Source organism: Pongo abelii, chromosome 4 (assembly GCF_028885655.2).
Source record: "Pongo abelii isolate AG06213 chromosome 4, NHGRI_mPonAbe1-v2.0_pri, whole genome shotgun sequence".
Taxonomy (NCBI): domain Eukaryota; kingdom Metazoa; phylum Chordata; class Mammalia; order Primates; family Hominidae; genus Pongo; species Pongo abelii.
Genome location: NC_071989.2, coordinates 121333969 through 121361825, shown reverse-complemented (window position 1 = coordinate 121361825; position 27857 = coordinate 121333969). Strand labels below are relative to the sequence as shown.

Sequence of the window (27857 nt, the reverse complement as noted above, 5' to 3'; positions counted from 1 at the left end):
AATGGAATATTATTTGACAATAAAAAGGAATGAACCATTAATACATATACAACATGGATAAAACTTGAAAACAGGCTAAGTGAAAGAAGCCGTATACAAAGAGCCACATATTGCCTTACTTTGTTTATATGGAGTGTCCAGAATAGGTAAATCCAGAGACACAAAGTAGACTTGTGTTTGCCAGGGCTGGAGGAGGGATACATACAGAGTGACTGCTAATGAGTATGAGTTTCGTTTGGGGGTGATGAAAATGTTCTAAATAAGATAGTAGTGATGGCTACACAACTCTGTGAATATACTAAAAACCACTAAATTATGTTAAAAGGTAAATTTTATGATATGTGAATTATCCATTAATAAAACATAAAATATAACTTGTAGAATGACATTATGGAAAACTACTTTGGAGAAAAATCGCTGGGCTAGAGTATATGGAATGCTTTGGAGTCATATCATTAAGCAATAGTAACGGAAATGTAAGGTGACAAGGCCTGGGAAAGGTGCTGCTAAGCTGTAAAAGTGGAGAGCAAGTGGGGACGAAAGGACTACATGACTGGAAGAGAAGATGAAGGAAGGGGAACTGAAAATGACTCCAAACTTATTAGACTGGAAACTATGATTCCATTTACACAAATTTGTAAGCTGAAATTAAAGTTGGTTTTTGGTGGAAGGTGACAAATTCTGTTTTAAACACGATTTTATAGTGATGACAGGACTTAGCAAGAGTGTCTGGTTGTCACATAAAGAATATTAACTGGAACACAGGTAAGAGTGGCTGGAGATGCCAATTTAAGAGGATTTGCTTAGAAGGGGAAGTTTGAGCTCATGTGATAATCATGCAAAACAACTGAGGGTGGCTGGGAGAGGGAAGCTGACTTATCAAAGTAGGCAGGAGCCCATGCTTCATGCCTCAGCATGTCCCTGTAGGAAATCCCTACCATAGCAGTCCATCAATGGGCACTTCATGAACTCAAAGGCTAGGAAGGTGGCTTTCCCAGCCTGTGCCTCAGACCTTCCTTCACCCCTCAGCTTGATACAATACCAGGTTAACTGACTCCTTTATTATTAAGTATATGAGGCATCATATTATACTGATTTTTTTTTTTTTGCCCCTTTTGGGTAGCTGCTGTAACATTCTAGCTAAGAGACAGTAATGGAATGATGCTGTTTTAGCCCAAACGACTCCAGAAATAACAGTGGCAGGCATTTGGAATTCATTTAATTTAAGCATGTTCTCCAAATTTTACTAGATCTATTTTTATGCATCTATTTAAAATACTTTTTTTGTTTTCCTCTCCAGGAAATTGACCATATGCAGGTACTCCTGGGAGGACTTAAAACTTTTTTTTTAACTTCCTTGGATTTCCAAATCTCTAATCTCCACTGATTAATTTTCCTTTCCATAGAAAATGTGATATAGTTTAAAGAAATTTGTAAAAGAAATGAGCAAAAATTTTTGAAAGATACTCTGAATATTGACAATGACACAGATACTAAGTTTTAGGCTCAAAAATATCTTATCAGACAGTGAAGGGGTTTTTGATGCATCACATGATGCTTGCATAAAGTAGTGAATCTCAAATCATTATCAAATCCCCACTGATAATGTCAGAGATGTTGATGCCAAATGACTGTGGGTTATTAGGATGCCTAGGCTGGGTGTGAAGCAGTCTGTAAATGTAACTAATGAGACAGACAAACACCACAGGGGTGCTTTCTTTGCTTGAGTTATATTTGCAGTTGGAGAAGGTTGGGTTTTTGTTTGTTTTTTCTGTATGTGAGATGTAATCTGGAAATAGTCTTCAAGTACTTCTTTTCTTAGCCAGTTTTAAACATAGACTAACCAAATTACCTCCTGCATCCCAACTATTTTTTAGTAGTAAGTCACTGGGTCTAAAGCAGTGTGGATGACTTCATGAACAATAAGGTGAAGACCTGGCCATGATGGGACAGACTTCAGTGAGCAGTTTCAGGAGGGGTCAGCCATGCTAACAGCCCAGATTCTCTAATCCTTGCCGAGGTGCTTCTACTAGCTTGACTGAAGGGACATAGTAAAGGAAGAAAAGCTCAGAAGTACAAGTAGAGACTTTGGTTCAAGATCTCATTCTTATAGTTTACTAGTAGTAAGGCTTTGGGCAACATACTTCCCAAAAGTTACCTCCAGGCCAGCGTGGTGGCTCAAGCCTGAAAACCTAGCACATTGGGAGGCTGAGGCGGGTGGATCACCTGAGGTCAGGAGTTCGAGACCAGCCTGGCCAACATGGTGAAACCCTGTCTCTACTAAAAATACAAACAAATTAGCTGGGCATGGTGGCTGGCGCCTGTAATCCCAGCTACTTGGGAGGCTGAGGCAGGGGAATCACTTGAACCTGGGAGGCGGGGGTTGCAGTGAGCCGAGATTGCGCCATTGCCTGGGCGACAGAGTGAGACTCTGTCTCAAAAAAAAAAAAAAAAAAAAAAAAGTTATCTCCATATGCTCTCTCAGTGTTTTCACTTCCTACACACCATTCAATCCACACTCGTCTAATTTCTATCACCACCACTTAATGACATTGATTCTCTCAAGGTCCCTAGTAATCTCCAAAGCCAGATGACACTTCTTCATTGTCAGCTTTCTTAAACTCTCAGCAGCATCCCACACAGGTTACCACCGTCCTTCTTAAAACATGACACAGTTTTCAGTTTTTCTGTTCTTCTCTGGATGTTCTTTCTTATGATTTTATTTACAGAAATCTGTAAGCTGCAATTAAAGTTGGTTTTGGTGGAAGGTAATTTCTATCCAACCTGAAAGAATTAAGGATCTCAAGGATAAGTCCTGGGACTGCATTATTACTCACTCTCTCCCTTGGTGACCTCATATGCTCTCATGACCTTCAACATCAACTATAATCTATATGCCAGTAAGTTCCAAATCATCACCATGTGCTGGAGTCTCTCATGAATCCAAGATGCATATATGCAACTGCTATTGACATCCCCTTAGATGTCAAATAGGAATCTCAGATTTAACACATCCAACATGGAACACTTGATTTCCTCTGCCAAACCTGGTCCTTCCCCCCACCAACCCAAAAACTGGTAGCCATCCTTGATTCCTATCTTTCTCTCATTACCTGTGTCCAATCATTCACTGAATCCTGGTCAGTTTTACCTAAAAAATACATCTCAAGTTCATTTCTTACCATCTCCATTGATTTCACCAAGTTCTAAGCCACAAACATCCCTTACCTGGACCACTGCAATAGCCTTTAACAGATTTCCTTGCCTTACTTTTATGGCACTTCAACCCAGTTTTTACACAGAGGGAATAATTATCTTTCTTTAACTTGTTGATTTTGAAGATTTGTACACATACACTTGGACAGAGAGTAGCATGAATTCCCACATACCTATCACTGAGCTATAACAGTTATCAATTCATCATTACAGTTTGTTTCATCAATAACCCCATCTATCTTCCCACCTCCTCTAGTACTTTGACATGAATTCCAGACATCATGTCATTTTACCCCTAAATATTTTAATATATCTCTAAAATACAGGATAAGATCTTTTTCTTTAAATGTAACCACAAGACCATTAACACATCTAAAAATATTAGTAATTTCTTAACATCATGAAATATCCAAAAAGTATATTTCTGAATACTGTATAAATATGTAATTTTCACAATTCATAATTTTTTATAGTTACTTTGTTTGAATCAAGATCTCAATAAAGTCCACATATTGCCATTGGTCGATATGTCTTTGAGTCTCTTTTAATATGCAGAGTTTTTCTTTCGGTGATTTCTCACTTGCTTACTTCCCTTTTTCCCTTTGCATTTTATTTGATGAAGAAACCACATTATTTTGTCTAGTAGAGTTATATAGGGGTTTTTTTGTGGTTAATGTAACATTTCTTCATGTAAAAACTGCTAAGGTGGCTCTGTAGGTGGTAATGTTTTCTTCCATCAGAAATCATGTGTCTGGCTGTATGTCCTTTTGTAATGTTAATAGCCATTATGCTAAATACTTAAATCTATTAATTCATTAAGGGTTGCAAAACAGGGATTTTTGTCAATTCTTAATTTATTAGCAGCGATACTTGTATGAGGGAGGAACTGTCCTTGGTTTTTACTTTTTAGGTTACCTAGTGGTAAAGCTTGTGAAGACATAGATTTACCTTTTTAAAAATGTAAACTGGATCATGTCTTTGCCCTGCAGAAAGTCTTCCTGTGGCATCTTCATGCACACAGTGAAATGTGTAGTCTATACATAGCCTGCACGATTTGGCTCTGACATGATCTTTTTCATCATGTTCTATCACTGCTAGTAAACTATTAGAATGAGCTTAAATTTCAATTAAATAAAAACTTGAAGTTTATTAAAATGTATTGAAAAGGTCAAGCCTTTTGTTTCCCTAGGCTTTTTGCCCTTACTGTTCCCTCTGCCTGTCCACACTTCCCTCACTTTTTGCCTAGTTGGCTGCTTCTTTACCTACATGCTGAAATGTCATCTCTGCATAGAGGCCTTCTCTGACCTCTTCACTTAATCGGCCTACTCTCCCCTATCGTAGCTCCTGTTTAATCCCTTTATAGCATCCAACACAAACTACAACTATCTTTTTTTCTTTTCTTTTCTTTGAGATAGAGTTTCACTCTTGTTGCCCTATTACTATCTTTTTTTCTTTTCTTTTGTTTGAGATGGAGTTTTGCTCTTGTTGCCCAGGCTGGGGTGCAATGGCGTGATCTCGGCTCGCCGCAACCTCCGCCTCCCGTGTTCAAACAATTCTCCTGCCTCAGCCTCCCAAGTAGCTGGGATTACAGGCATGCACCACCACACCTGGCTAATTTTGTATTTTTAGTAGAGATGGGGTTTCTCCATGTTGGTCAGGCTGGTCTTGAACTCCCGACCTCAGGTGACCCACCCGCCGTGGCCTCCCAAAGTGGTGGGATTACAGGTGTGAGCCACCGTGCCCGGTCTGTAACTGTCTTTTTAAATGTGCTTATTAATCATTTCCCATCAAGAGTGCTAGCTCTGTGAAAGCAGGGATCTTTTCCATCCCATACACCACTGAATCCCAGGGCACATGCAGGACAATATCTAGCATACAGTGGGTGCTTTACTTTTTCTGAATGAACACCACAAACTTGCCGACCCTACGTATCCTCATCTATATGAATGGGATGCAGGGATGAGCTAGGTAACTACAGAATTCCTTGCAGGTTGTCCATGTTTTTCTCTGAGGACATAGAGATGAGGATACGGATCATTCATTGCAATGCTTCCTGAGTTCTTTGTGTTGTAGTTCCTTGAGCAAATGATGTCCGTTATGGGGCAGGCCATTGAGGCTGGTGAGAGGCTCCCAACCCAGGACCTGAGAGAGGAGCTCGTCCTGTAATTGATCAGAAGGCCACAGGAGTTTGGATAGGGAGAGCATTTCTGGAGTCACGGGGGTGGGAGAGTGGGGTGAGCTTATAGATTTAGGGCAGGAAATTCTTTGGAGTATGTACTTTGAGGGCTCCCTAATTTTTATGATCCTCAAGGACTCAAAGGACTGGGATTTCCTGAGTCTCCATAGGGTTCTGAAATCCCCCTATGCCCTCAAAATTCACTTTCTTCAGGAAATCCCACCAATTTAAGAATTATTTCAAAGCATTCTCCTTTTACAATGTAAACACTCTGGGCATGGTTGAGAAGATTATTCACGTGTGTGTGAATTAGTTTAACCAGACTGCTTTCAACCTAAAATCTGAGGTTATCAGAGTTTTGTTTAGCTTGAGAGAGTCAATGGAGAAGGGGACAATTTTAGAGTTTGGGTACTCTTGTGGGCTGGAGGACAGGCTTCCTCAGCACAGGGGACTGCTGGGGTAGGCAAGGATGGCTGGGGCACCCCAGGGGTAGAGACAGTGGACCAGGCCAACTAGTCTCAAGGTTTTCAGTTTCCCTAGTGCTAGAGGTTCAGGGTTTTTTCTCAGGATTGCTTCAGTTAACCTGATGTTTATCACCAGTAGAGGGTACAGACCAGACCCAGAATAGAGTTTCTGCCATGTAGAGATTCACTGAAGTCGGCAGCCACACACAGAGAGGCCAGACTGCCCTAACAGCAGAAAAGGTGATGCCAGTGTGCCCACAGCATGGTGTTGGTGCACAGCCTCATCCAGTCATGCCCACGGCAGTTCCACTTACCCAGAAATGTTCCCAAGACCACTGCTGCCTCTTCTCATCCCAGGGACCAGATTAGAAGAGACTGGGCTTTAGAGAAGACAAGGCCTCAGGAAGGAGAGGAACCCAAGCACCAGGCTTTGCCTGATTGCAAAGCAGGTTTTCCTCCTTCTCCCAGACCTGCTCCCTCATCTTGATAAATTCCCCTGCCACCTCCTGCCCACACCTCTCCATAGGAGCTCAATCCCTGCTGAAGCAGTAGGACTTGGAGAAGCTTTCTTGGAGAGATGATGTTAAGGCAGCCACAGTATAACAGGATTTGTAGTCATGTAGAGTTATACACTTGGTAAACCCTGGCAAGCTCTAATTGTGAAACCTTTTTCTTATAGCCTGAAACCTACCTGGGGCTTTATTCTTTGGTGTGTTGAGAAGACATGATGAGTTGTTCTGTATGTTTCTAACGTTCTTATAATATTGACCCAGTTGCATTCTTGTTCAAAGCAGTATCTTAGCTTTCTTGATAGCAGAGATCCAAGACAATGAGGTGAAAAAAAAGTAAGACATTTAAATTACCACCAAAAAAAATCATTTCATGGAATTTTAGATTATAAGAAAACCAATCTAGACTCCCCCTCAATGCAAGAAGCCCTACTCTGTTCTTTTTTTTTTTTTTTTTTGAGATGGAGTCTCACTGTGTTGCCCAGGCTGGAGTACAGTGGCGTGATCTCGGCTCAGCTCACTGCAACCTCCGCCTCCCGGGTTCAAGTGATTCTCCTGCCTCAGCCTCCTGAGTAGCTGGGATTACAGGCGTGTGCCACCACACCCAGCTAATTTTTGTATTTTTAATAGAGACGGGGGTTTCACCATGTTGGTCAGGCTGGTCTCGAACTCGTGACCTCGTGATCTGCCTGTGTCGGCCTCCCAAAGAGCTGGGATTACAGGCGTGAGCCACTGCACCCGGCCTGGAAGCCCTACTCTTTACATGCAATGGGGTTCAGCATGTCCCACCTATACTTGAACAATTTCAGGAGTGGGGATCACAACTACTTATTCCCTTGCATCGACAGGCATTTCTCTGTCTAACTTTCCTTGAGTCAGAATCTGATTACAAATTATCATTAGTCTTCGTTTCCCCTTCACAATTTCAAAGAGGAAGTTAGTTTACTCATCAAATAAGTATTAGTTATTATATCTCTGAATTCTTGTCTTCCCTACACTATACACTCTCTAGTTCTCTTGTTTCTGTTCTCCTAGGAAGAAGTATCAGCATCCCCTCCTCTCCAAGCCTACTCCAAAGCTAATCTCATAGTTTTTGTCTTTGACACCTGCTCCCCTTTTCTCCCTTTTTAGGAACTTTGCTCCATCTCCTGGTTTCCCTTAGCTCCAGCCTACAGATACACCCATTCTAATCTCTATTCAACATTGCTTATCTACTCCAAAAGATAGTCTCATCTCCCATTTTCCTGTCACCATCAAATTTATGGAAAGAATTGTGCGTGGTCACTACCCCCAGTTTCTCCTCACTCCCTATGGTAATTTATCTGCCTTCTTTCTCCTCAGCTTTATAGGAATCTATCTTTGAAGGACAGTAATGTCTTTGAAATGACCTTATCAGTCAGTAGGCTTCTCTACCCTCTGTAGCATATAATATTGATGCTGCTCCTCCTTCTGCCTTGGGCATCTTCCTTAGACTCCCAGATGCAGAGGTCTCCTGGTTATCTTCCCATTTCCATAATTGACCTTCTCTATCATTTCCTCTTTTATTCTTTGGCCTCCATAAAAACAAAACAAAACAACCTTTCTTAAGGTAGTATCCTTAGACCACTTTTCTTATCACTGTCCTCTCTTCCTAGGCCAATTTACCTGATTTCACGGTTTTATTTATTATTCTAACAGAGATAACCTCGAACCTCCATCTTCAGCTCAACCCTGACTTATCTCTGTAGTTCCATTTCAAGCTCCTGCTGAACATCTCCATTTGAATATCCTGATGCCACCTCAAACTCATGATACCAGAAACCTAATTTCCTCCCAAAGCTATTTATTCTCTGGAATTCCTAATTTTGTTGAGGACATTACCTTAACCCCAATCAGCCAAGTTCTAGATCTGCAAGTCGTTTTTAAGCTCTCCTCTTTTCTCCACAATTTCCATCTACTTTCTTTCTGTCTGTTCCCTCCTGTCTATTTCCATTGTCCTTTTTTTTTTTTTTTGAGACAGTGTCTCACTCTGTTGCCCAGGCTGGAGTGCAGTGGTGCGGTCTCGGCTCACTGCAACCTCCACCTCCCAGGTTCAAGCGATTCTCCTACTCAGCCTCCAGAGTAGCTGGGATTATGGGCACCTGCCACCACGCCCAGCTAATTTTTTGTATTTTTAGTAGAGACAGGGTATCACCATGTTGGCCAGCCTGGTCTCAAACTCTTGACCTCATGATCCTAGTAGAGACAGGGTTTTACCATGTTGGCGAGGCTGGTCTTGAATTCCTGACCTCAAGTGATCTGCCTGCCTCAGCCTCCCAAATGCTGGGATTACAGGCATGAGCCACCATGCCAGCCGTCCCTTCTTAATCCAGGCCCTTTCAACCTCTTGCTGAACTGTCTTGATAGTACAATTGGCATGTTCATTTCCCACTTTCAACCTACTACATCTGCTGCTGCCAGATTGTGGTGGAGTTCAATCTTATGTGAGGTATAAGTATTGAAGTATTCAAGTCGTTGTTTATGAAGAAAATCTCATACAATCAACGTTACCCTTGAAAATGCCTTATATTGTCTATAAAGTAGAATCTACAGACACTGCTTCTCAGTAAGTTCAACACTGCTAATTTTTCCTCCACTTTTGGAACAGATTACTTTTCTTTTGGTTGAACACCAGATGAAGTCATCTGCTTGGTTTTAGGGGTGGAGTCGTATGAAAAATACGTATCTTTAAACACCAGAATCACATTCAACACTAGCCTATTTGAGTTCATATTAGTAACTCATGAGTGTGATTTAAATCTACTGGAATATCTTAAAGCACAGCTCTGATCTCCGTTATTTCTATGCTAAAAAACCTTTAGTGGCTCTCCATTGCCTATTGAGAAGGCCCGTTTCTTTAACATGGCACTTAAAACTGTTCACTATCTGACACCAACCTCCCTTTCTCACCCAGCTTATGCTGCAGAATGGAATGCCTGTGATCCCTATGCCCACTCTGCACATTCCAGTCTCCATCCATACTTTCTCTCACAGTGGCCTGGAACGCTTTCCCCTTACTTCCCATCTCTGCTGGGCTCAGCCATTCTTCACAGGTCAACTCACATGCTGCCTCTTCTAAGATTCCTTCACAGAGTCTTCTCTCCAGACCCTGTCCAGCCAAAATCATATTTCCCTCCTCTGAACTGCAGTCGCTCCTCATTTGTACTGTGTTTATGGCAAGTATCATTTTCTATCTAGAATTGTCATTTCTGTTCATGTTTTACAAGACGATAAACACCTTCAGGGCAGGGGCAGTGCTTGAATCTTCTTCATAGTTATGTATACACCACCGTTTCCAGCTTCAAGCATGCAGTTTTCAACAGATTTCAATGAAAAGATAAATTAAATAATGTAGCTTCCCATCTCCTCCCCATGCAGAATGTGCTCTAGTTTGGCAGTGCCCAAGAACTTGGGACGCAGTGCTCTAGAAAGAGCAGCAAACTCTTCCTAATCCCAGCAGCACCTCCATCAGGCAATGAATGAACTCAACAAGAAGGGGGCTGGGTAAAACGTTACATGCAAATAGTTGCACTCTGCCCCTTCTTAAAGAGCAAAATAAACATGATTTTTTAAAAAGACCATGGAAGTTTTCAATACAATGGCTTTTTCACAGAAGGCTTCAGGATATGCCAAGTTCTGTTATTGGGGATGGAAACATTTTGTCCCCATTGTGTAGAAAGAGACTGATGAGGTCTCTTAAGCAATCTCGCAGACCTACTGTTTTGAAGAATCAGAACATTTTTCTGTGCATCTCAAATTCATTGGAACTTTAACTTTGTGGAGAGAAAAATCCTAGTTCCCCTCTTCCCCCATCTCATCTCTCTCCCAATAGACACAGGATGTTTTACCTGGGGAACTCAAAAGTTGAAGGGGAGCTCAGATCCCAGGGGTGGACTGGGTATAACAGCCCCTTGAATCTTTTCTTAATCATACTCCACACTCCATAAATACAAATCTACCTCCGCTCAATTAAGGAAGGTCTGGGGGGTTGGGGAGCCTATCTGACATCTTTCAAGGGATGGGGGTTGGGGAGCCTATCTGACATCTTTAAAGGGATGGGGGTTGGGGAGCCTATCGACATCTTTCAAGGGATGAGGCCTCTATCTTCATTATGGACATGCAGAAAATGTATTCTGCCCCAGTGACAGACAGAGGGAGTTTGACAGTGGATTTACACTCGTAGCGTTGACTTTAGACTGATCAGGGAAAATGACTGCCCTGCACCCTTGTAAAATCTTACTGTTCCGTGAGAAGTGCACCGCGCTGTCTGATGTACAGTGTTTAGGTTTGTCTTGACCTTATTAAATCATGGAAAGCGGCTCCTATGAGGGAAGTTTTTTTTTTCTTTTTTCTTTTTTTAATTTCCTGCACGATTATTCAGGTGGCTTTTCCTGTTTCTTCTCCCCCTCCTGGACTCGGGTCCTTAATTACTATTGCAGAGAACTGGAAGGATGCCTGCTCTACTCTCCCAGCACGGTCTCCTCTGCTCGGCCTCCAGGCTATTCGCCCCCACCCTTTTCTCCCTCTAGCCCCGCCTCCTCCGCGCACCCCGTGGCCAGCAGCTAGACAGCTGTGTTCAATCAGAAACCACTTACAACTCCAAACGATTCAAAGGGGAAACTTCGGCGTGAAGTGCAGCTCCGCTCCGGCTCCCTCCAGCTTTCTTTCCTTCTCTGGAATCCGAGGCGCGGATCTTCCTCGCCCCACCGCCCTAGTTTTTTCGGGAGCTCGCCGGTGCCCTCTAGGGTGTCAGCTCGTGCTGGGAGGTGCCCTCCATCCTGGTAATGGGGGGCAGCGAGGCACCGTAGGAGTGGCGAGGCGGCGCCCAGGGTGGTACGGCCCCGGAACGGGGCGCTGGGTGCGCGCGGGAGGGTCCCCGCGCGGGCTCCGCCGCTGCCGCAGCTGCGAGCGCGCCGCGCCACCGAGCCTCCTGCAGCAATGGCTCGTCCGTGAAACGCGAGCTACGGCTGCTCCTTTTAAGAGTGCCTGCATCCTCCGTTTGCGCTTCGCAACTGTCCTGGGTGAAAATGGCTGTCTAGACTAAAATGTGGCAGAAACGACCAAGCAGTGGATATTGAGCCTGTGAAGTCCAACTCTTAAGCTCCGAGACCTGGGGGACTGAGAGCCCAGCTCTGAAAAGTGCATCATGAATTCTGGAGTTGCCATGAAATATGGAAACGACTCCTCGGCCGAGCTGAGTGAGGTAAGAAACAGCTGAGGTTGGGAGCTAGGGTTTCTCGGGCGTTTGCTTTTCCACAAATCCCCCTCCCCTCGACCTCCCCGCAGCCCTACACCCTATCCCCCTGTGCTCGCAGTCTGGAGGCAGCGCAATTGAAGATTAAAAGATTTTCTGGATCTTGTTTTAACTTGTAGTGCTACTCAGGAAATGACCTGAACTGGCTTGATATTTCAGTCTGAAATGAGTGGCTTAAAAAAGAAACAACCTCTCACCAAGCCGCGAGGCGTTTTACTCACGACAGTCTGCATCCCGTGTTGCTTCCCACCCGCTTCCGCTAATTTATATACACCATTTTATTTCCCTGATCGGTAAAATACACGGACATTCCCGATGAGTTTAAGCCGACGGTAACTAATTTGGTGGGGGTGGTGGTGGTGAGGAGGACGCACTGGATTATTTCATCTCCCACTTGGCTCCCACGTGCGATGCGTTTGGCTACGTTCAGGCAAGGTGGTCTCTTCCCTAGGCTGAGATGAATGACCCGCCCTGGGGAGGGGTCTGGGGAGGCAGCACTTCAAAGCCGCTTTAGAACTTTATTTCCTGACCGGGTCTGGACTCCTGAGTCTTTGAGGCAGGCGCATTTGCAATTCCTGGGCTCCCACTGTAACCTATCCACTTGAGTGTTTGAGACCAGCTTTGAAATTAAAGCTACATCAAACACTATGCAAATATGTGAGCGGTAAGATGCCCAAAGCCATCTTTTTTCATGACTTTGGGGATGCTTCGGGCACATCCCTTAAAGCTTTGAATACCTGAAAAGGGGTGATGAGAAGCCCGTAGAACTGGGTGCTGAAAAGAAGAGGAATTCTGTGTGCTTGGTGTCTACAGCTAGAGGCTTGGTGTCTGTGGGTTTCCCTCTTGGTACCATCACTGAGCCATTTATGGGGGCAAAAGTAGCATAAGTAGTCCGTGTTTCTTGAGTATGGCTGAAGATAGAGGAAGAAAAGGAAAACAGTGTAAAAGCAGCCGGAAGGCAGATAATGGTGATGTCAGACTACCAATGGTGAAGGGAAAAATGAAGGGATGGAGCCCCTGGGGGGGGGGGGGCTATGTGTGAGGGAACACCTGGTGATGGGAAAGAGGGGGGATTAAATGGGGTTGGGGGAAACCTAGGAGGTCTGCCATCGGGCTGGTGAATGCTATTGGGCCCTTCCTGGTGCTCCTAAGTGTCAAGCTGCTGCTGTGCTGTTCCTGCTCCGGTTTGAAATAGCATTTTGAGGTGCTGGCTGAATGAAGTAGAGCATTTGCTAATCCTTATGGCTGTTGCCCCTGTGATGTAGAAGACTCAAGAAATGCTGAGAGTGAGAACTTAAAAATGGGAGGTGAAGGAGGAGGCATGAAGATTTAAGTGACTTTTGTCAATTTTATAATTAACGGTCTCAAATCTGAACTAGAACCCAGGGCCCTGCTCCATCACTAACCCTGTTTCAGGAGAAGCCTTTGGTGATCTTCTAAGGTCATTGAAAACCCCAAAACTGAAGGCATTTCTTTTGCAGAGACTCTTTGCCAGGCCCTTCACAATGTTTCTATGCAGCAGAGTGCTGTCCAGTAACCTTTGTTTAAATGAATCGCAGACTTAGGAGGAGGGGGGCTAGAACCCTGAGTGAAGGAAGAGATGTGAATTAACTTTGGTCCTATTGGCACGTCCTTGAGCACATTGGGTGAGCAGAGAATATGACACTCAGGTGCCACATAAAATTACCCATTTTTTTGCCTAGTTGTATCCACTCCTTAAGTAATCCCTATAAAGCTTGTAGGCAAATGAAAGAGTTGAGAGTGCTTTGTAGTCCCTGCATTGGCTGGAAAACTATTTGACCAGTATATGACATAATATTGTTCCTAAGGAAATAAGTTCCTTCCTCAACTATATCCTTTACCAGATGTTCTTTTCTTCTCATCGGTGTCTGCTCATTCATTTTTTGCTTTCTTTCGAGCCAGTTTTAGATTCCATGATTTAGTTGTACCTCTTTCCAATCAATGTTAGTTATCCTGCAGGTTGAATGGTAGTTATTTTTACTTTTTGCACATATTTTTAAAATTTTTATTTATTTATTTTTTGGAGACAGAGTCTCACTCTGTCACCCGTGCTGGAGTGCAGTGGTGCAATCTCGGCTCACTGCAACCTCTGCCTCCCGGGTTCAAGCGATTCTCTTACCTCAGTCTCCCGAGTAGCTGGGATTATGGGCATGTGCCACCACGCCCAGCTAATTTTTTTATATTTTTAGTAGAGATGAGGTTTTGCTGTGTTGGCCAGGCTAGTCTCAAACTCCTGGCCTAAAGGAATCCGCCTACCTCGGCTTGTACATATTTTAAATTAGAATATGTGTAAAGATAATTTGTAAGGCAAGAGAGTGTGTGGTTCATACCTTGTGGACCCTAAATCTCAGTTCAATTTAACATGGGCAATAACTTTAGTATTTACCATTTTTCTAATATCCACAGAGCAGTATCCATAGATTCAAATACAATTCGTTTGTGTTTCTCACATTAGATCTTTGGTGTAGAGTTTCTATTCCCTGTCATTTTTCTCTTAAACACTAGTTTTTGCTTAATATCTTGTAGGGCAAAGTTGCCATTCACTTTTGACGGTTGAGTCCTCCTCCTCACCTGGAAGCAGAGCTAATAAAACCCCTCAGGGCCCCTTTAGTGCCATCTCTCTAGCTGCCCAGGAGCCTCAATGCTGTCTAGAGGTCACTGTGGGGTCAGATTCAGCCTGATGTTTACTAGGCGTTTCAGGGGCAGGAAGAACTCTGAAAAGACCTGCCGTTATCCTGGGTATCATAAACAAAATGGCTCCCATTGGTGTTGGCTTGCGGGCTTACTCCTTCTGTAAGGGTCCCCTAGCCATAGGAGTCATTGACTCTTTGACAGTAATGTTGACACTGACTCTGTAACATCCTGAACTAGAGAGTGAGTTTAATCAGTTTCTGGTTGTAATCTGCTGATCCTGTTAGTGACAGCAGCAAGCTTTGGTCAACCACTGAGGTGTTGGCCTCTGCGCCTAGTACTCCAGGAATGCTTGGATACTAGGGAGATAGGAGGGATTTGTGTGTGAGGGATACACAATTAGGAGACCTAGGGATGGGCGTTGGGCATGAGGTGTTTTGCATGTGTGAGTACTTCAAGATGGAAAACAGGAAATTCATGAGTGTGTTCCTTTTGTATCTTTAGTTTGAACAATAGCCATTTAAGGTCCTGAGTTGATTACAGCAGATAGTAAAATTGCCTCTATGAACAAACATATTTTTATGTATTTATTGACCATAAATGCCTTATGTCAAGTCTGAACGTTTTTTTGAAAGCAAAGGAATTCATAGCAATAACAACAGAAATACAAAAGGAAAATGTAGACGGATAAGCTAGTGATTTGTTCTTTTTTCTTGGCTATAGCTGTTCCTGTCATAAAGATTTGAAGGGATTTTTTTTTTAATTGAGATTAAGGAAGGACTTCAACATCAGGCAAATCAAAAGCATTGCAGAAATTAAATGTTTGAATTCACCCTCTCTCCCCCATGATCAAGAAGCCGAATGGCCACACTTTAAGCAGCATTAAATTCTCCCGAAATCTGTCAAGGGACAGCTCTGGCATATTCTTCGTGGTCGTGACTTTTAGATCAGCAGTTAGCTCTATTGGTCTTGGTTAAATTTGTGGGGCCAGTATGTAGTTTAATCTTGTTAAATAATCCCAGGTACCTGGAAGGAAGATATCGTAAGGTTTAGCAATATTAGGGTAAAACTTGACTTTACTCCTTCTTGCAGAGTAGTTGTCTGCTTGATCTGGTTGTCTGGTAGACAGTTGCCTATTTATGTACAAAAATAAAAATTTATTTTTAAAAAATTTGTCCCTTGGCAGTCATAACCTCTGGAGATGAAAAAATATTCTTACTCAAAGAATTTGTACAAAGCAATCAACTTAAACTCTTTGCCTTTTAAACATTATTTAAACAATGGACAGACAAAATTCTGCGTCACTAATTACTTGGAAACATTGGATGCCCCTGGAAATCATATTTCCCTTACTTTCTTCTTAGATCTTCATTCAAAGCATTTTGTATCAGATCATTCCACTTCTGAATTAGGCCATAGAGGCAACTCTCCATGCTTTCACCATTTGCGTGTTGAATAACTCCTGAAATGCCACCTCTTCATTGATGCTCTAATTAAGAAGGAGAATTGTATAGAAGAAAGTTGTTCTCTACCTAGATTATCTTTTGTGACTATCTCCAAGTGGCCATCTCGCAGCCGTGCTCTTCTTCATCATCAAATTAATTATAAAATATCAGCATTGGAAGGGGCCTGAAAGATCACCTAGTATTTACACACCCTTTTTTGCCTCTTTATACTCCTCTGTCTTTAGAAAATCACACTTCATTGTAATGAGCTGTTGAATGTCTGTCTTAGCCATAGCATTAGCATAAGCGTAAGAAGAGCAGGGTCAAGACCTGGTGCAGAATCCAACAAACTGCTCCAAAATTTAGAGGCTGAAAATAACCATCTTATTTACTCATGGATTTGCAGTTTGGGCAGAGTTCAGGTGGAAGACTTGTGTCAGTGACTAGAGCAAGAGGATCTACTTCCAAGATGGCTTAATCATATGAATGGCAAACTAATGTTGCCTGTGAATTGGGAGATCAGCTCAATTTTCTTCAACATGGGCATCCCTATGTGGCTTGGGCTTCCTCTCAGCATGGCAGCTGAGTTCCAAGAAAGAGGAGGTAAAGGTGCCTGTTCTCTTAAAATATGGAACTGAAACGGGCGCAGGATCATTTCTGTGTGTTCTGTTGGTCAAAACAGCTGTTTTCCCAACCTAGATTAAGGTTAAAGAAGTAAGTAGAAAACACCTCTCCAAGAGGGGTGTCACAAAGAATTTGCAACCAATTTAAACCCACTCCAGAAGCCACAAAATGACAGAGCCTTGTCCAAAACTCTGATTTCTCTCTTTTTTCTTTTCTTTTATTTTTTATTTATTTTTTTTTTTGAGATGGATCCTCGCTCTGTTACCCAGGCTAGAGTGCAGTGGCGCAATCTTGGCTGACTGCAACCTGCCTCCCGGGTTCAAGCAATTCTCCTGCCTCAGTCTCCTGAGTAGCTGGGATTACAGGCACGTGCCACCACTCCCAGCTAATTTTTGTATTTTTAGTAGAGGCAGAGTTTCACCATGTTGGTCAGGCTGGTCTCCAGCTCCTGACCTTGTGATCCACCTACCTCAGCCTCCCAAAGTGCTGGGATTACAGACATGAACCACTGCACCGACCTTAAAACCCTGACTTCTTAATTCCCAATGCCTGGCAATGGTTTTTAGTTTTTTGTTTTGTTTTGCTTTATAGCTATTCATTTTGTGGTTTGTAATAACTCTGAATCACATTTTCTAAGCACTTCTCAGATATTGACATGCTTGTCTAAAACTCTGAGGTGCCTTTTGTTATGTCCATGTTACAGGTGTAGAAATTACGGCATAAGAAGGGGGAAAAGCATATCGAAACTACACAGACTGTAAAAGGTGGAGTCAAGATTTGTGCCCAGGTAGTCTTTCTCCAGAGCACACACAGAGGAATCCATGTGTACATTAATTCCTTTCATTAGCTTCTGTTACTGCTTCAGCTTTTGATCACATGTTCCAAGGAGGGAGTATTGTATTTAATAAGCCTGTTTAACTTGATTTGTATTGTAATCCCTATGCAATACCCAGATATTTTGATAAAAATGAAATGATACGATTAGAGTAAAGGGATATAGTCACTGCCATAGCCTCCAAGTGGTGGAGGAATTCAAAGCATTGACTTTCCAGAGCCCTAAAAGCAGATTCGTCGATAAGAAATAGTTGTGATCCTCATTCAGTGCGGGTTGGGAGGGAGGCTTCTATTTTTTTTTTCGCTGCAAGGAGGGTGGAATATTACAACCTGTGACCCACTACCTGTGTATTCAGAGGCATCTCAGAGATTGATGTTACGATATTTGAGGTGCCAGAAAGAGAAGAATAAAGCTTTAAATATCTTAAGAATTAGGGCTTTCCCACCCCTGCAGGCAGGGCTTTAAGTTCCTTCTACAGTTGGCCAAATCACTGTGGGGCTGCAGAGTGCCAAGGCTTGGGGAGAAAGCCAAAGGGGCCCAGTGAAGTTAGTGGCCAGGGCTGCATGGCAAGGCAGTGGCTGACAGCCAGGTCTTGCAGAAGCACATGCTGAACATGACGTTGAGGTCCTGAGTCAAACGCGGTGGATAAGGTGAAGTAGATCAAGCCACAGAGATGGTTCGTTTGGCTGGAGCCAGGTGGAAGACAAGAAAAAGGAGAACATGTGATATGAACAGAGAAGTTACTCAAAGACCAGGTAGGTGATGAGAACTGGGATGGCCACAGACCTGGAAGCAGGGAGAGAAGCTTGATTCTGAGGAAGTACTTTGACCAACTGGGAAGCTTTTAAGTCCCAAGACTTCTTATCTTAAGGAAGCACCTTAGAGGTAGTTGCTACCAATTGGAGATGCCAGAACCCTGAGTGAGTGGGCACACTTATCTAGAGTAGGGAATGTCATGGTGATACTCAGGAAATAAAGTCAAGTGTGCGGTTGTAATAGCTGCCTAGCTGATTTACCCAATGCAAGTCATGAGGAAGGCTTTCTCCCAGGTGGGGCTGCAATTGGAAGATCAAACCTGCATTTATAGCAAAATTAAGAAGCTGTTGATGGGCTGGGCGTGGTGGCTCATGCCTGTAATCCCAGCACTTTGGGAGGCTGAGGCAGGTGGATCACGAGGTCAGGAGTTCAAGACCAGCCTGGCCAAGATGGTGAAACTCCGTCTCTACTAAAAATACAAAAGTTAGCTGGGCATGGTGGCGGGCACTTGTAATCCCAGCTACTTGGGAGGCTGAGCAGAGAATCGCTTGAACCCAGGAGGTGGAGGTTGCAGTGAGCTGAGATCACACCGCTGCACTCCAGCCTAGGCGACAGAGCGAGACTGCCTCAAAAAAAAGAAGTTGTTGCAGATTTCAAAGTTAGTTTTTGATACAGGGAATCAAATTACAGAAAATGAAAATTATATTTTAAGCCATCTCTAGATTCTGAGAGAGGGGTTTGTGTTGGCAAGGTTATAAAATCAGACAAGCCAAAGAAGACAACAAGAATTGATAGATACTAGTTAGGACTTGGATTATTTACATTGGTGAGGGGATGTCATAGCAGAGATAAATTGTATGTAATTATTTTTTTGAACCCTCTTTCCTCCCCCCATATATCTGCCCGGATTCCCAACAGTGATATCTTTCACTTTTGGGGGTGAAAAAAAGAAAAAAGTAAGTAATGTGGATTACACAGATAAACAGAAGTTCAATTTATAGAGTAAATATTTACTGGAACTACAGAGATACCCTGTCTTTCTAGCAAATGTCCTTTTTCTCTTGTTGACTAGAAACAGCCAAAATCAGTACAGAAAGGAAAGAGGAAACCTTTTCAAGGGTTTTCATTGCCACAGGAGTGAATAAGGTTGTAAAGCACTTTGCATGTATGAATCTTTCAAGATATTTCTTAAATTCAGCAAAGACCTTAAACGTTGAGAAAGTCTTTTAGGGAAAAAAATCTGTAATTAGCAGCTATTAATTCCAATTGCCATACAAAAAACCGTATGTTGAGTTTGTTAACTTTGTAAATAAGCAATAAAAAAGCCTATTGAACTGGGAAATTTGTATGGTGAAGGTTACCTGATGTTTTGGTTGGTGGAATATTTTGAGCAGATCCCTTGTCATGAGATTTGATCAGTGCCTGGAACGCGCGTAGGACTTATGGGGCCAGAGGTGGAAATGCATCTTAAACCAAACTCTATGGTGTGTGATTATTTGAGAACAGAAAGTTTTATGAAACCTCAATGTGTGTGCGCATGTCAGTTAACTTCAGCTGGGGTTGTGAGAAATACTGAAGCAGTTGTCAAAGGAAGAATGCCAACTAGGGAAAAGATTGCCTTGCAATTAGAAAAGGAATGGAGGCCTCTGACTGGTTATGTGGTGAGAATGGGAGTAATTCCTTGTTCCTGTTTTCCTATGGGTTGTGTGAACTTGTACATAGAACACACAGCACTCTTAGAGTCTTCTTGCTCTTCTCCCAGCGGCCCCCGGTGTCTCCAGGTTAGTTGTTCCTTCCCTTATCTGTGTTCAGAATACTTACAAGTTGGCCTCCTTGGGGAGACCATGAGGTCTTTGAAGGCAGAGACAGAGTAAAGTTGATCACTATATTGCCAGCACCTAGTCAATATGTGGTAGATAGGATATCAACAGACTTTGAAGTTGCTGTTTGGACCAAATCCCAGTTGCCATTTTACTGTGACAGATGTGTTGGATTAACTCCTTTTCTATTTTGGTTGAAGTACCCATTCGATGGAATTTAGTTTGGTCATTTTGACTGTAATTTATTATCTTGTAACCGTTCACATATTCAGTCAACAAATATTGTGTGCCTTCTACATGTCAGATGCTATTGTAAGACTGGGGATACAGCAACAAACAAAACTGATGTAGTCCCTGTTCTATGCATCCTACACAGATACATAGACAATACACAAATGTTCAGTGGTGATATGTGCTGTAAAGAAAAAACTCTCAGGGAATGAAATGGGGAGGGATGCTGTTTGAGTGATCAGGGAAGACTTCACTGTGGGAGTCTGTGAAATGAGGGACACAGCCATGTGAAGATGGGGGACAATCATTTCAGGCAGAAAGGAAGAATGAGGGCCAAGGTGCAGAGCCCAGGGCACTCTTGCTATGTTTCAGGAGTAGCAAGGCAGCAATGATTGGGAGCAGAGTGAGCAGGGGGAGAGTGGAAGGAGATGAGGTCCAAGAAAACAGCTCTGGCCAGATCACCTAGGGCTTCATAAGCCCTGGAAGAGTATCTGGATCTCCCTGGAGAGTTTTGAACACAGGCCTGAATTTGTTTTACTTTCTTATTCTTTTCGTATTTTGTGGGGGTGGAGGGTGGGGTAGGCAGGGGGAGATGTAGGGAAGAGAAGGAATTAGCAAAGAAAAGGCCTGGAAAGTTGTGTTCTGAAAGCCAGTTAAAGAAGGTATTTTCAGAAGAGGGCAGAGTGATCCATCATCAGATGCCTCTCCTTTGGCTTCCCGCCCTTGAAGCCTGTGTATATTCCCAAACTTTCAAATTGTGTCATTTTCTGTAATCAAAAGTAATTATTAGGTACCATAAAAATACACTGTAATTATTTTTTTGACATCTTCAGAGTATGTGAATTCATTTTCCCCTAAAAAGGAATGGTTTAAAAAAATGAGTGGCATGGACACTGGCCAAGAATGATTTGAAAATCGCTTTCTCTTGATTGATGGTTCAGTATTGATGGATGCTGATGATGTAGAATATGGGTGGGTTTTGAATTAGAAAAACTGAAAACTACTTTCCACTGTCACATGGACCCATTTCCTTCAACTATTTAGAATCAGACTTTATTTTTATGAACTTTAATATCAATTTATTGATTTATAACAAATATAACTGCAAGGAGATTGGAATGCTGACACTTATTTCCTATTGAAATACTGCTTGGCAGTCAGATTATGACCAGAAAATTGCTTGGCAAACATGGAATCAGACAAAGGAAATGCTTCTGTTGGGTGGTGCTATTAAGCATATATTTGACTTAAGCGATATCTTGTCCTAACAATTTGCATGACTGATAAAGAAACTGAGGCCTGAAGAAGGCTTGCTAGTGGCAAAAGGGGAAATGTAGTACTGAGATTTTATTTTTCTAATTCCCAGGGATATTTTTTTCTCTTCTGCCTCAACTTCCTCTATTTCTATATTACAGGATATTTACATTAAGGTATGTGTTTTGGAATATTCTGTAATTATTTTAAAAGGAGAAAGTTTAATTCTTCAGTAAATCATATCTACATACAACATTATTACAGATCACACTATCAAAATACAGTTGACCCTTAAACCATGCTGGCATAGAAACACCAACCTGCCCCTACCCCTGCAGTAGAATTCCGTTTTGCAGGCTGGAGTACAGTAATGCAGTCTGCAGCCTCTACCCGCTGGGCTCAAGTGATCCTCCCACCTCAGCCTCCCAAGTAGCTGGGACTAGAGGCACATGCCAAGACATCCGGCTAATTTTTGTATTTTCTGTAGAGATGGGATTTTGCCATGTCACCCAGGCTGTGCATAACTTTAGACTCCTCAAAAACGTAGTTGCTGATAGCCTACTGTTGACCAGAAGCCTTACTGATAACATAAATCAATTAACACATTTTATATGATACATGTATTATATACTGTAGTCCTAAAGTAAGCTGGAGGAAAGAAAATTATTAAGAAAATCATAAGGAAGAGAAAATATATTGATTATTCATGCAGTGGATCATCATAAAGGTCTTCATCCTCATCGTCTTCATGTAAAGTAGGCTGAGGAGGAGGAAGAGGGAGGTTTGGTCTTGCTGTCCCAGGTGGCAGAAGCTAAGTTTACACATGTAAGTGGATCAAACATTTGCAGTTCAAACTAGTGTTGTTCAGTGATCAACTTTAATTAGTAATAAGAATTTATTTTTAGCTTTAACTGTGGTTTTAGGATGTGTTGTAATTGTCTGCTCTCAACAGGCTTTTATTGGCAAAGATTGTTGGAGCCTAGCAGGGACAATATACCTTTCTTTTTTTGGGGGGAATAATGAGATGAGCTTACTCTTTGGCTGGTTTGCTAGCTACTGTATGTTGACAGGGAGTGATTGGTCAAGCCTCTCCTTTCTTTAAAATTTCTCAGCATCCTTGATAACACTTGTTTTCTGTTTCTTTTTAAAAAATTTTATATTTTTGATTGTAGCTATCCTAATGGCTGTGAAGTGGTATCTCATTGTGGTTTTGATTTGCATTTCCCAATGGTTAGTGATGTTGAGCATCTCTTCACATGTTTGTTGGCCATTTATACATTTTCTTTGGAAAAATATCTGTTCAAGTCCTTTGCCTATTTTTAAATCTGGTTTGGCTTTTGTTGATGTTGAGTTACAGGGTTTCTTTGCATATTCTGAATTGTCAATCCCTTAGTCCTCTTCTCCTTTGTCCATTTTTTATTTTCTCCATATTGGGGCTTTGTACAGTACTCACACCTTGGTATTTCCAGTAGGAGTGAAAGTGAGTATAAAATACAGCCCAAGAGTGAATGGCCTCTCCACAGAAAATAAACGGGCTCTGCCTAAGCCTAGGAAGGCTCCTCCAGAGTGCCCAAGAATAAGAAGCATTCTGATGCTTTGTGGGTCCGGGCTACTTTTCACAGGCTGACACTCAGCAACTCTACTTGTGGCCTGACTAGCAATGTCAGGCAGGCACAGAGTTCAGAATTATGTCTGTGACATTTGAAGAGTTACAGTTTTCCACCAACATGTGATTTCACAGTCTTCAAAGAGGAGTTTTAGGAGAGAGCTTTAGCAAGAGGGGCTTGTGGAAAGTAGCCAGGAAGTCAGGCTGGTCTGTTAGATTAGGTAACTCTGTTACTTTATTTCTTGGTGATGTGACTCTAATCGTGGTTAAACCAAAATCTAATTTATTTTCATGCTTGATTGGGAGCACTTTTGATGAAGTATTTGAATAAGAGTAAGCGCCATATGGGACTACTGTGGGAATGTAGTCGTTCACAGGCTGTTGTGCCTGGGCTGATGATTAACAGGGTGTTAAGATTGAGGAGAGGGAACAATGAGTGCAGTGGACTCCAAGACAGGAAGAATTTTTACTTCCAGCTTAGAATAGGTAGATTTAAATCAAATTTGGTATCCTCTCTCTGTCTCTGTCTCTCTTTTGGCATAATCTGATGGAAGCAGGGAGCAGAAGTCAGTATGCCTTTTGGTAGGATTGATAGAGCGACTTCCAAAACTGTTTCTCATTTTGGGCATCTGAACTGATTATGAAAATGCTGTCTGGACACACATGTAATTACTGCTGAAGAAAGTATCTGATGCTGATAAAGCTGCCTTCAAACCCTTTAATTCCCTGAGTGTCAAAGATGGAGCGTCTTCTTTATTTGGCATTAAAACATCCCCAGCTAGCAATGATGATATAGTGGGGTCAGGATAATAAGTTGAATGACTAGGAAAGGCCTCTGTTTTTTGGCACCTTCTCTGCTAACTTCACTGGGTCAAGTCACTTCAGTTTCTTTGTCTGTAAAACTATTTTTTTGTAAAGTTGTAGACTCTGAAATCATAGCCCTGCCACTTCCTAGCTAGGTGATGCGGGGAAGGTTGCTTTTCTGGGCTGCACATTCCCTGTTATAAAGTAGTGATAATAAAAGTATTTTCCCTAGATAAATGTTGTGAAGGCCAGCAACATAACCCATATAGTGATTATCACAGTGCCTAGTAAATACTTAGTAATTGCCAGTTCTTGCTGCTATATTATTATTATATTTTGCTACTATAGTGCCTACTTGCTGAAGATGCCAAGTAGAGGAGAAGTGCCTTAGAAGCATTAGTAGCTATATTTGTGAGCACTCAAATAATTTAAGAGAAATTCTTAAGTGTAGACCAATATGTCATGAAAACAATATGCAGGAATGCTGAGAGTCTCACTGCCTGCTGTTGTTGTTTTTTTTTTTTTTCTTTCTCTACCTTAATGCCAAAAGCTCATTGCCTGGGAAAATGTTTATCCAAATATTGTCAAGTCTTAGAATGCTGGGTATTTTCTTTTCTGGATTCACGGAGCCAGAATGTTAATGAGCTAGCAAGTGGCAATACTAATTCTTTTTAAATTTTTATTACTTTTGCCCTAATTTTGTCCCAGGTTTATTGTTTTCAATCCCTCTTGTGCCCAGTAACCTTTGGATGACCATCATGACTGAGGTCATGGGAGAGAGGCGGCATTGTGGTCACTGCCTGTGTCCAGAATAAGGATGCACTGCAGAGAAACAGACCATGTTCATGTGGTGCATGACCATTCTTTCGTGGAGATGAGGTTTTATCAGTGATACACACTTTGTGAATTACTGTAAAAGTTTTATCAGTGATGCACACTTTGTGCATTACTGTATGAGTTGGAATTGGTTAACTGGAAGAAGGTTACAGAAGCACTGGTGAGAGCATTGCTTTGAAGCAGCAATGATGGCTGGAGGTTTGAGAGGATTTGGAATGTCCCCCATAGCAACGAAGGCCACCTGTTTCATTTACAGCTACCTTTTTTATTTGCAAGAAGTTTTTTAAAGCCTCTGATACTTTATTGAGGTTTTGGCTAATGGTCAAAAGGAAGAAGCAGTAGAATATTCCTGCTAGTGTTTTGAAGTTGTTAAGCGGTTTGGTCATTTGCTGACCAGCGTATACCATGAGGGCAATGGGAAGGGAACTGAAGAAGCCCTAAACCTAAGCCCTAGGCTCTTCCACCTCCCACTTGGTTGTGGAGCTTTGGACGCCTTGGACTTCCATGGCTGGGTCATCTCCATGGACTCTCTTATGGTGATGGTTTCCATTCCCATGGCTTTGACTGCCACCTCTAAGCTGTTGCCTCCAACTTAGGTTGGTCTGAATATCCAACAGGTAAAAGGAGAAGCACAGATCTTGTGCAATACAAAATCTTCTTGTAGTCGGTATTCTTCCCCCTCCTCCCTCCTGCCCTCTCAAAACAAAGCTCATACTGCCCCTTCTTCCTGTGATGACGTTTCTCCACCCGGTGACACCAACTCATCTTCTAGACTCAACATGTCACCTTCTCTGGAAGGCCTTTCTCACCTCCTGGTGAGTGCCGAGTACCCCATTAAGTCTGGCAACACTCCTCACCCCTGTGACTTACCACTTAGAATTCTATAATACAATGTGTTCACCTATGTCTCTGTCTCAGCACCTTAGCTGGTGAGAGTGGCTGGTGGCTGAAGAAATGCTTTCTTCTTAGAGCACACCCTACATTCTTGCAGTGTGCTTGACAGAATACATGATAATAAAGAATGATGAAAATAAGTAAAATAATACTAGGAGATAGATAGAAAAGGTACACATAGGGCAACTACTTTTATATCAACCAGTGGTGTGAGCCCCTGGAACCCACCACCCCCAGGTTCCCTTTCCATGAAAAAGGATCTGGGCTACAGCTCACCTCTATCTACTTCTGAAGGCAAACACTGAGCCCCAGGGGCCCACCCAGTACAACTGGGGTTGGAGAGCTTTGTTTCCAGCCAGATTACATGAGAGTATGTGAACTTGGCTCTGGGTGTCCTCTCTCAGGAAGAGAAGAGATCAGTGTGGAGGCCGAATGGAAGCAAGTTGTAGTCCTGGGATGATGGGAGTAGCTCCAGGAGCTGGAATTGTTGCAGATTGTGTTAAGAAATGATAAATGTGAAGAATGGCAATACCGTATTATTTTGTTGAAATACTTCTAGTGAAGCAGTGTGGTACAGAATTACTTCAATTTCATTTTGCAAGTATTCCCTTTCTTTATGCATTTCAAAAACTACATCTATACTTTTTAAAACATATTGCCTTTAATACAACAAAACTGTTTAGTGATGCACAGTAATAATTCTGATATTCAAAGCATCCTGTTACAAATTAGTATTGTTAAATGTGTATTGTCCGTTGATACTCTGATTATTCTAAAAATTCATAAGAGCTTGTGAGAATGGTAACCTAATGCTTCTGGACTTATCAAGGTTTCTTTCCAAATTAAAAATGAATATGTAGTATTTGAAGATGGGGCTTGGGGGATGATTTTATCTATAATTGTGTTCTACATGCAAAAAGACATCCTTTCTTACAAAGGTAGGAAGTCCATGCAGTTAAGCTCCGGTATTCATTTGCAAGAGACAGATACGTTAATTGCTTTTCTGGGGTGAATGATTCTTAATCCAGTAGGAATGAAAGAGTTTTAAATTCATTTTACTAATTTTTTTTAATATCAGTGTTCATAGATTACTATATAGAGTTAATAAGGTATTCCAATGAGGTCTGGGTTACTGGATGAATTTCATTCACAATATGACACTGTAATATTCCTCAGTGGTAGAATTAAGTTTTCATCAAAGCAATCAGCCTGCAATGCTTCGGGTGACTCTGAGCGTTGAACATTGGTGCTTATGTGGGTTGGGTGGGAAACAGGAGCATACCATGTCATGAAATGATGAGGCTGATGTAGTGTCTCATAAGTGCTACTTAACACAGCAATTGGAATTGGGAAGTTACTGAGATCAGTTGTGTGGAGAGTTCTGAGGTTTATGACTCAGAAAAGAAGTTAACCTTTTCATTGCACATCTGACTATCAAAAACCCCAGCTAAAGACTCATGGGCTTTTCCCTTTATATTGTTGCATTTAATATACCAACGACATAGAAAAATTTTAAAATTGCTTTTTAAAAATACTCTAACATGTTAATAATTGGAAAAGGCCAGCTTGCAAAAAGAGACACTTGATTGGTAAATTTCTGGACAGCATAAACCAGACTATATGGTGGTGAGAATGAAGGCAGTTATTAAAGGTTTCAAGAAGAGCATTCAGCTGTGCTAAGCACTTTGAAAGCATTTGTTTGGTCATTTCCCTGCCCAGAACCCTTCATTTCGAGGTACCCAGCCCCATATACCCTGTTGACCACTCCACCTATATCTCTGGCCACGTCTCTCACATTCTATCCTCCAGCCAACACCGCTAATTTCAGCACCTTCAAGGTGCCTGGTTGTCTCTGGACTTCACAACTTCACATTTGCTATTCCTCCACTGGTATACTATCCACATCCTTAAACTTTGCTTGTCTACCTCCTGCTCATCATATAGGACTTAGTTTAAATGTTAGTTTCCTTGGAAAACTGTTTCTGATGTTGCCACCCTGGTCTAGGTTCCATCTCCTCTCCTGTGTTCCCCATTGTATTGGGTAGTTCGCATTGTAGCAGTTAACACTGTAAAGGCCCGAGGACTTGGTATTTCGTACCACAATGGCTGTTATTCACCATTGATGCTAGTACCTGCATAGTGCCTAATAGTGCCTGACCCTCAACATTCACTTTCTAGTGAATGGCCTTCATTTAAAGTATGCCATGGTCCCATGAGACAGATCCTGTCTTTAGGGGCATCTGATGTGAGAGAATAGAAGCTCAGACAGGTTAAGGATCTTGTCCAAGGTCACAGGTCTGGTAGATGGCAGGGCCAGGTTTCAATTAGGGTTTGATTCCTGAAGTCCCTGCTGTTTGCATAATGCTACTCCTTTCTCAGACCATGTAGTCATGGCTGTTGGAGCTGGCATCTATAAGACCTGGGAGTTGGAGGATGGCTTGGTAGGTTGCAGGGAAGGACAG

The 27857-nt window shown here is 42.2% G+C and overlaps 1 protein-coding gene across 4 annotated transcripts in view; it reads left to right on the top strand.

Moving 5' to 3' along the window:
• The window catches only part of MCC (MCC regulator of WNT signaling pathway), a 498353-nt gene that overhangs the window by 204852 nt on the left and 265644 nt on the right, over positions 1-27857 (top strand). The window contains exon 1 of one of the 4 annotated variants that reach the window (XM_009240959.4): positions 10974-11586. The exons of the other annotated variants lie outside the window; for them this stretch is intronic. Within the exon in view, the coding sequence (XP_009239234.1) occupies positions 11530-11586 (57 nt within the window). The 5' untranslated portion in view covers positions 10974-11529. Of the gene's footprint in view, positions 1-10973; positions 11587-27857 lie in introns of those variants that run through there. 4 annotated transcript variants of the gene reach the window in all.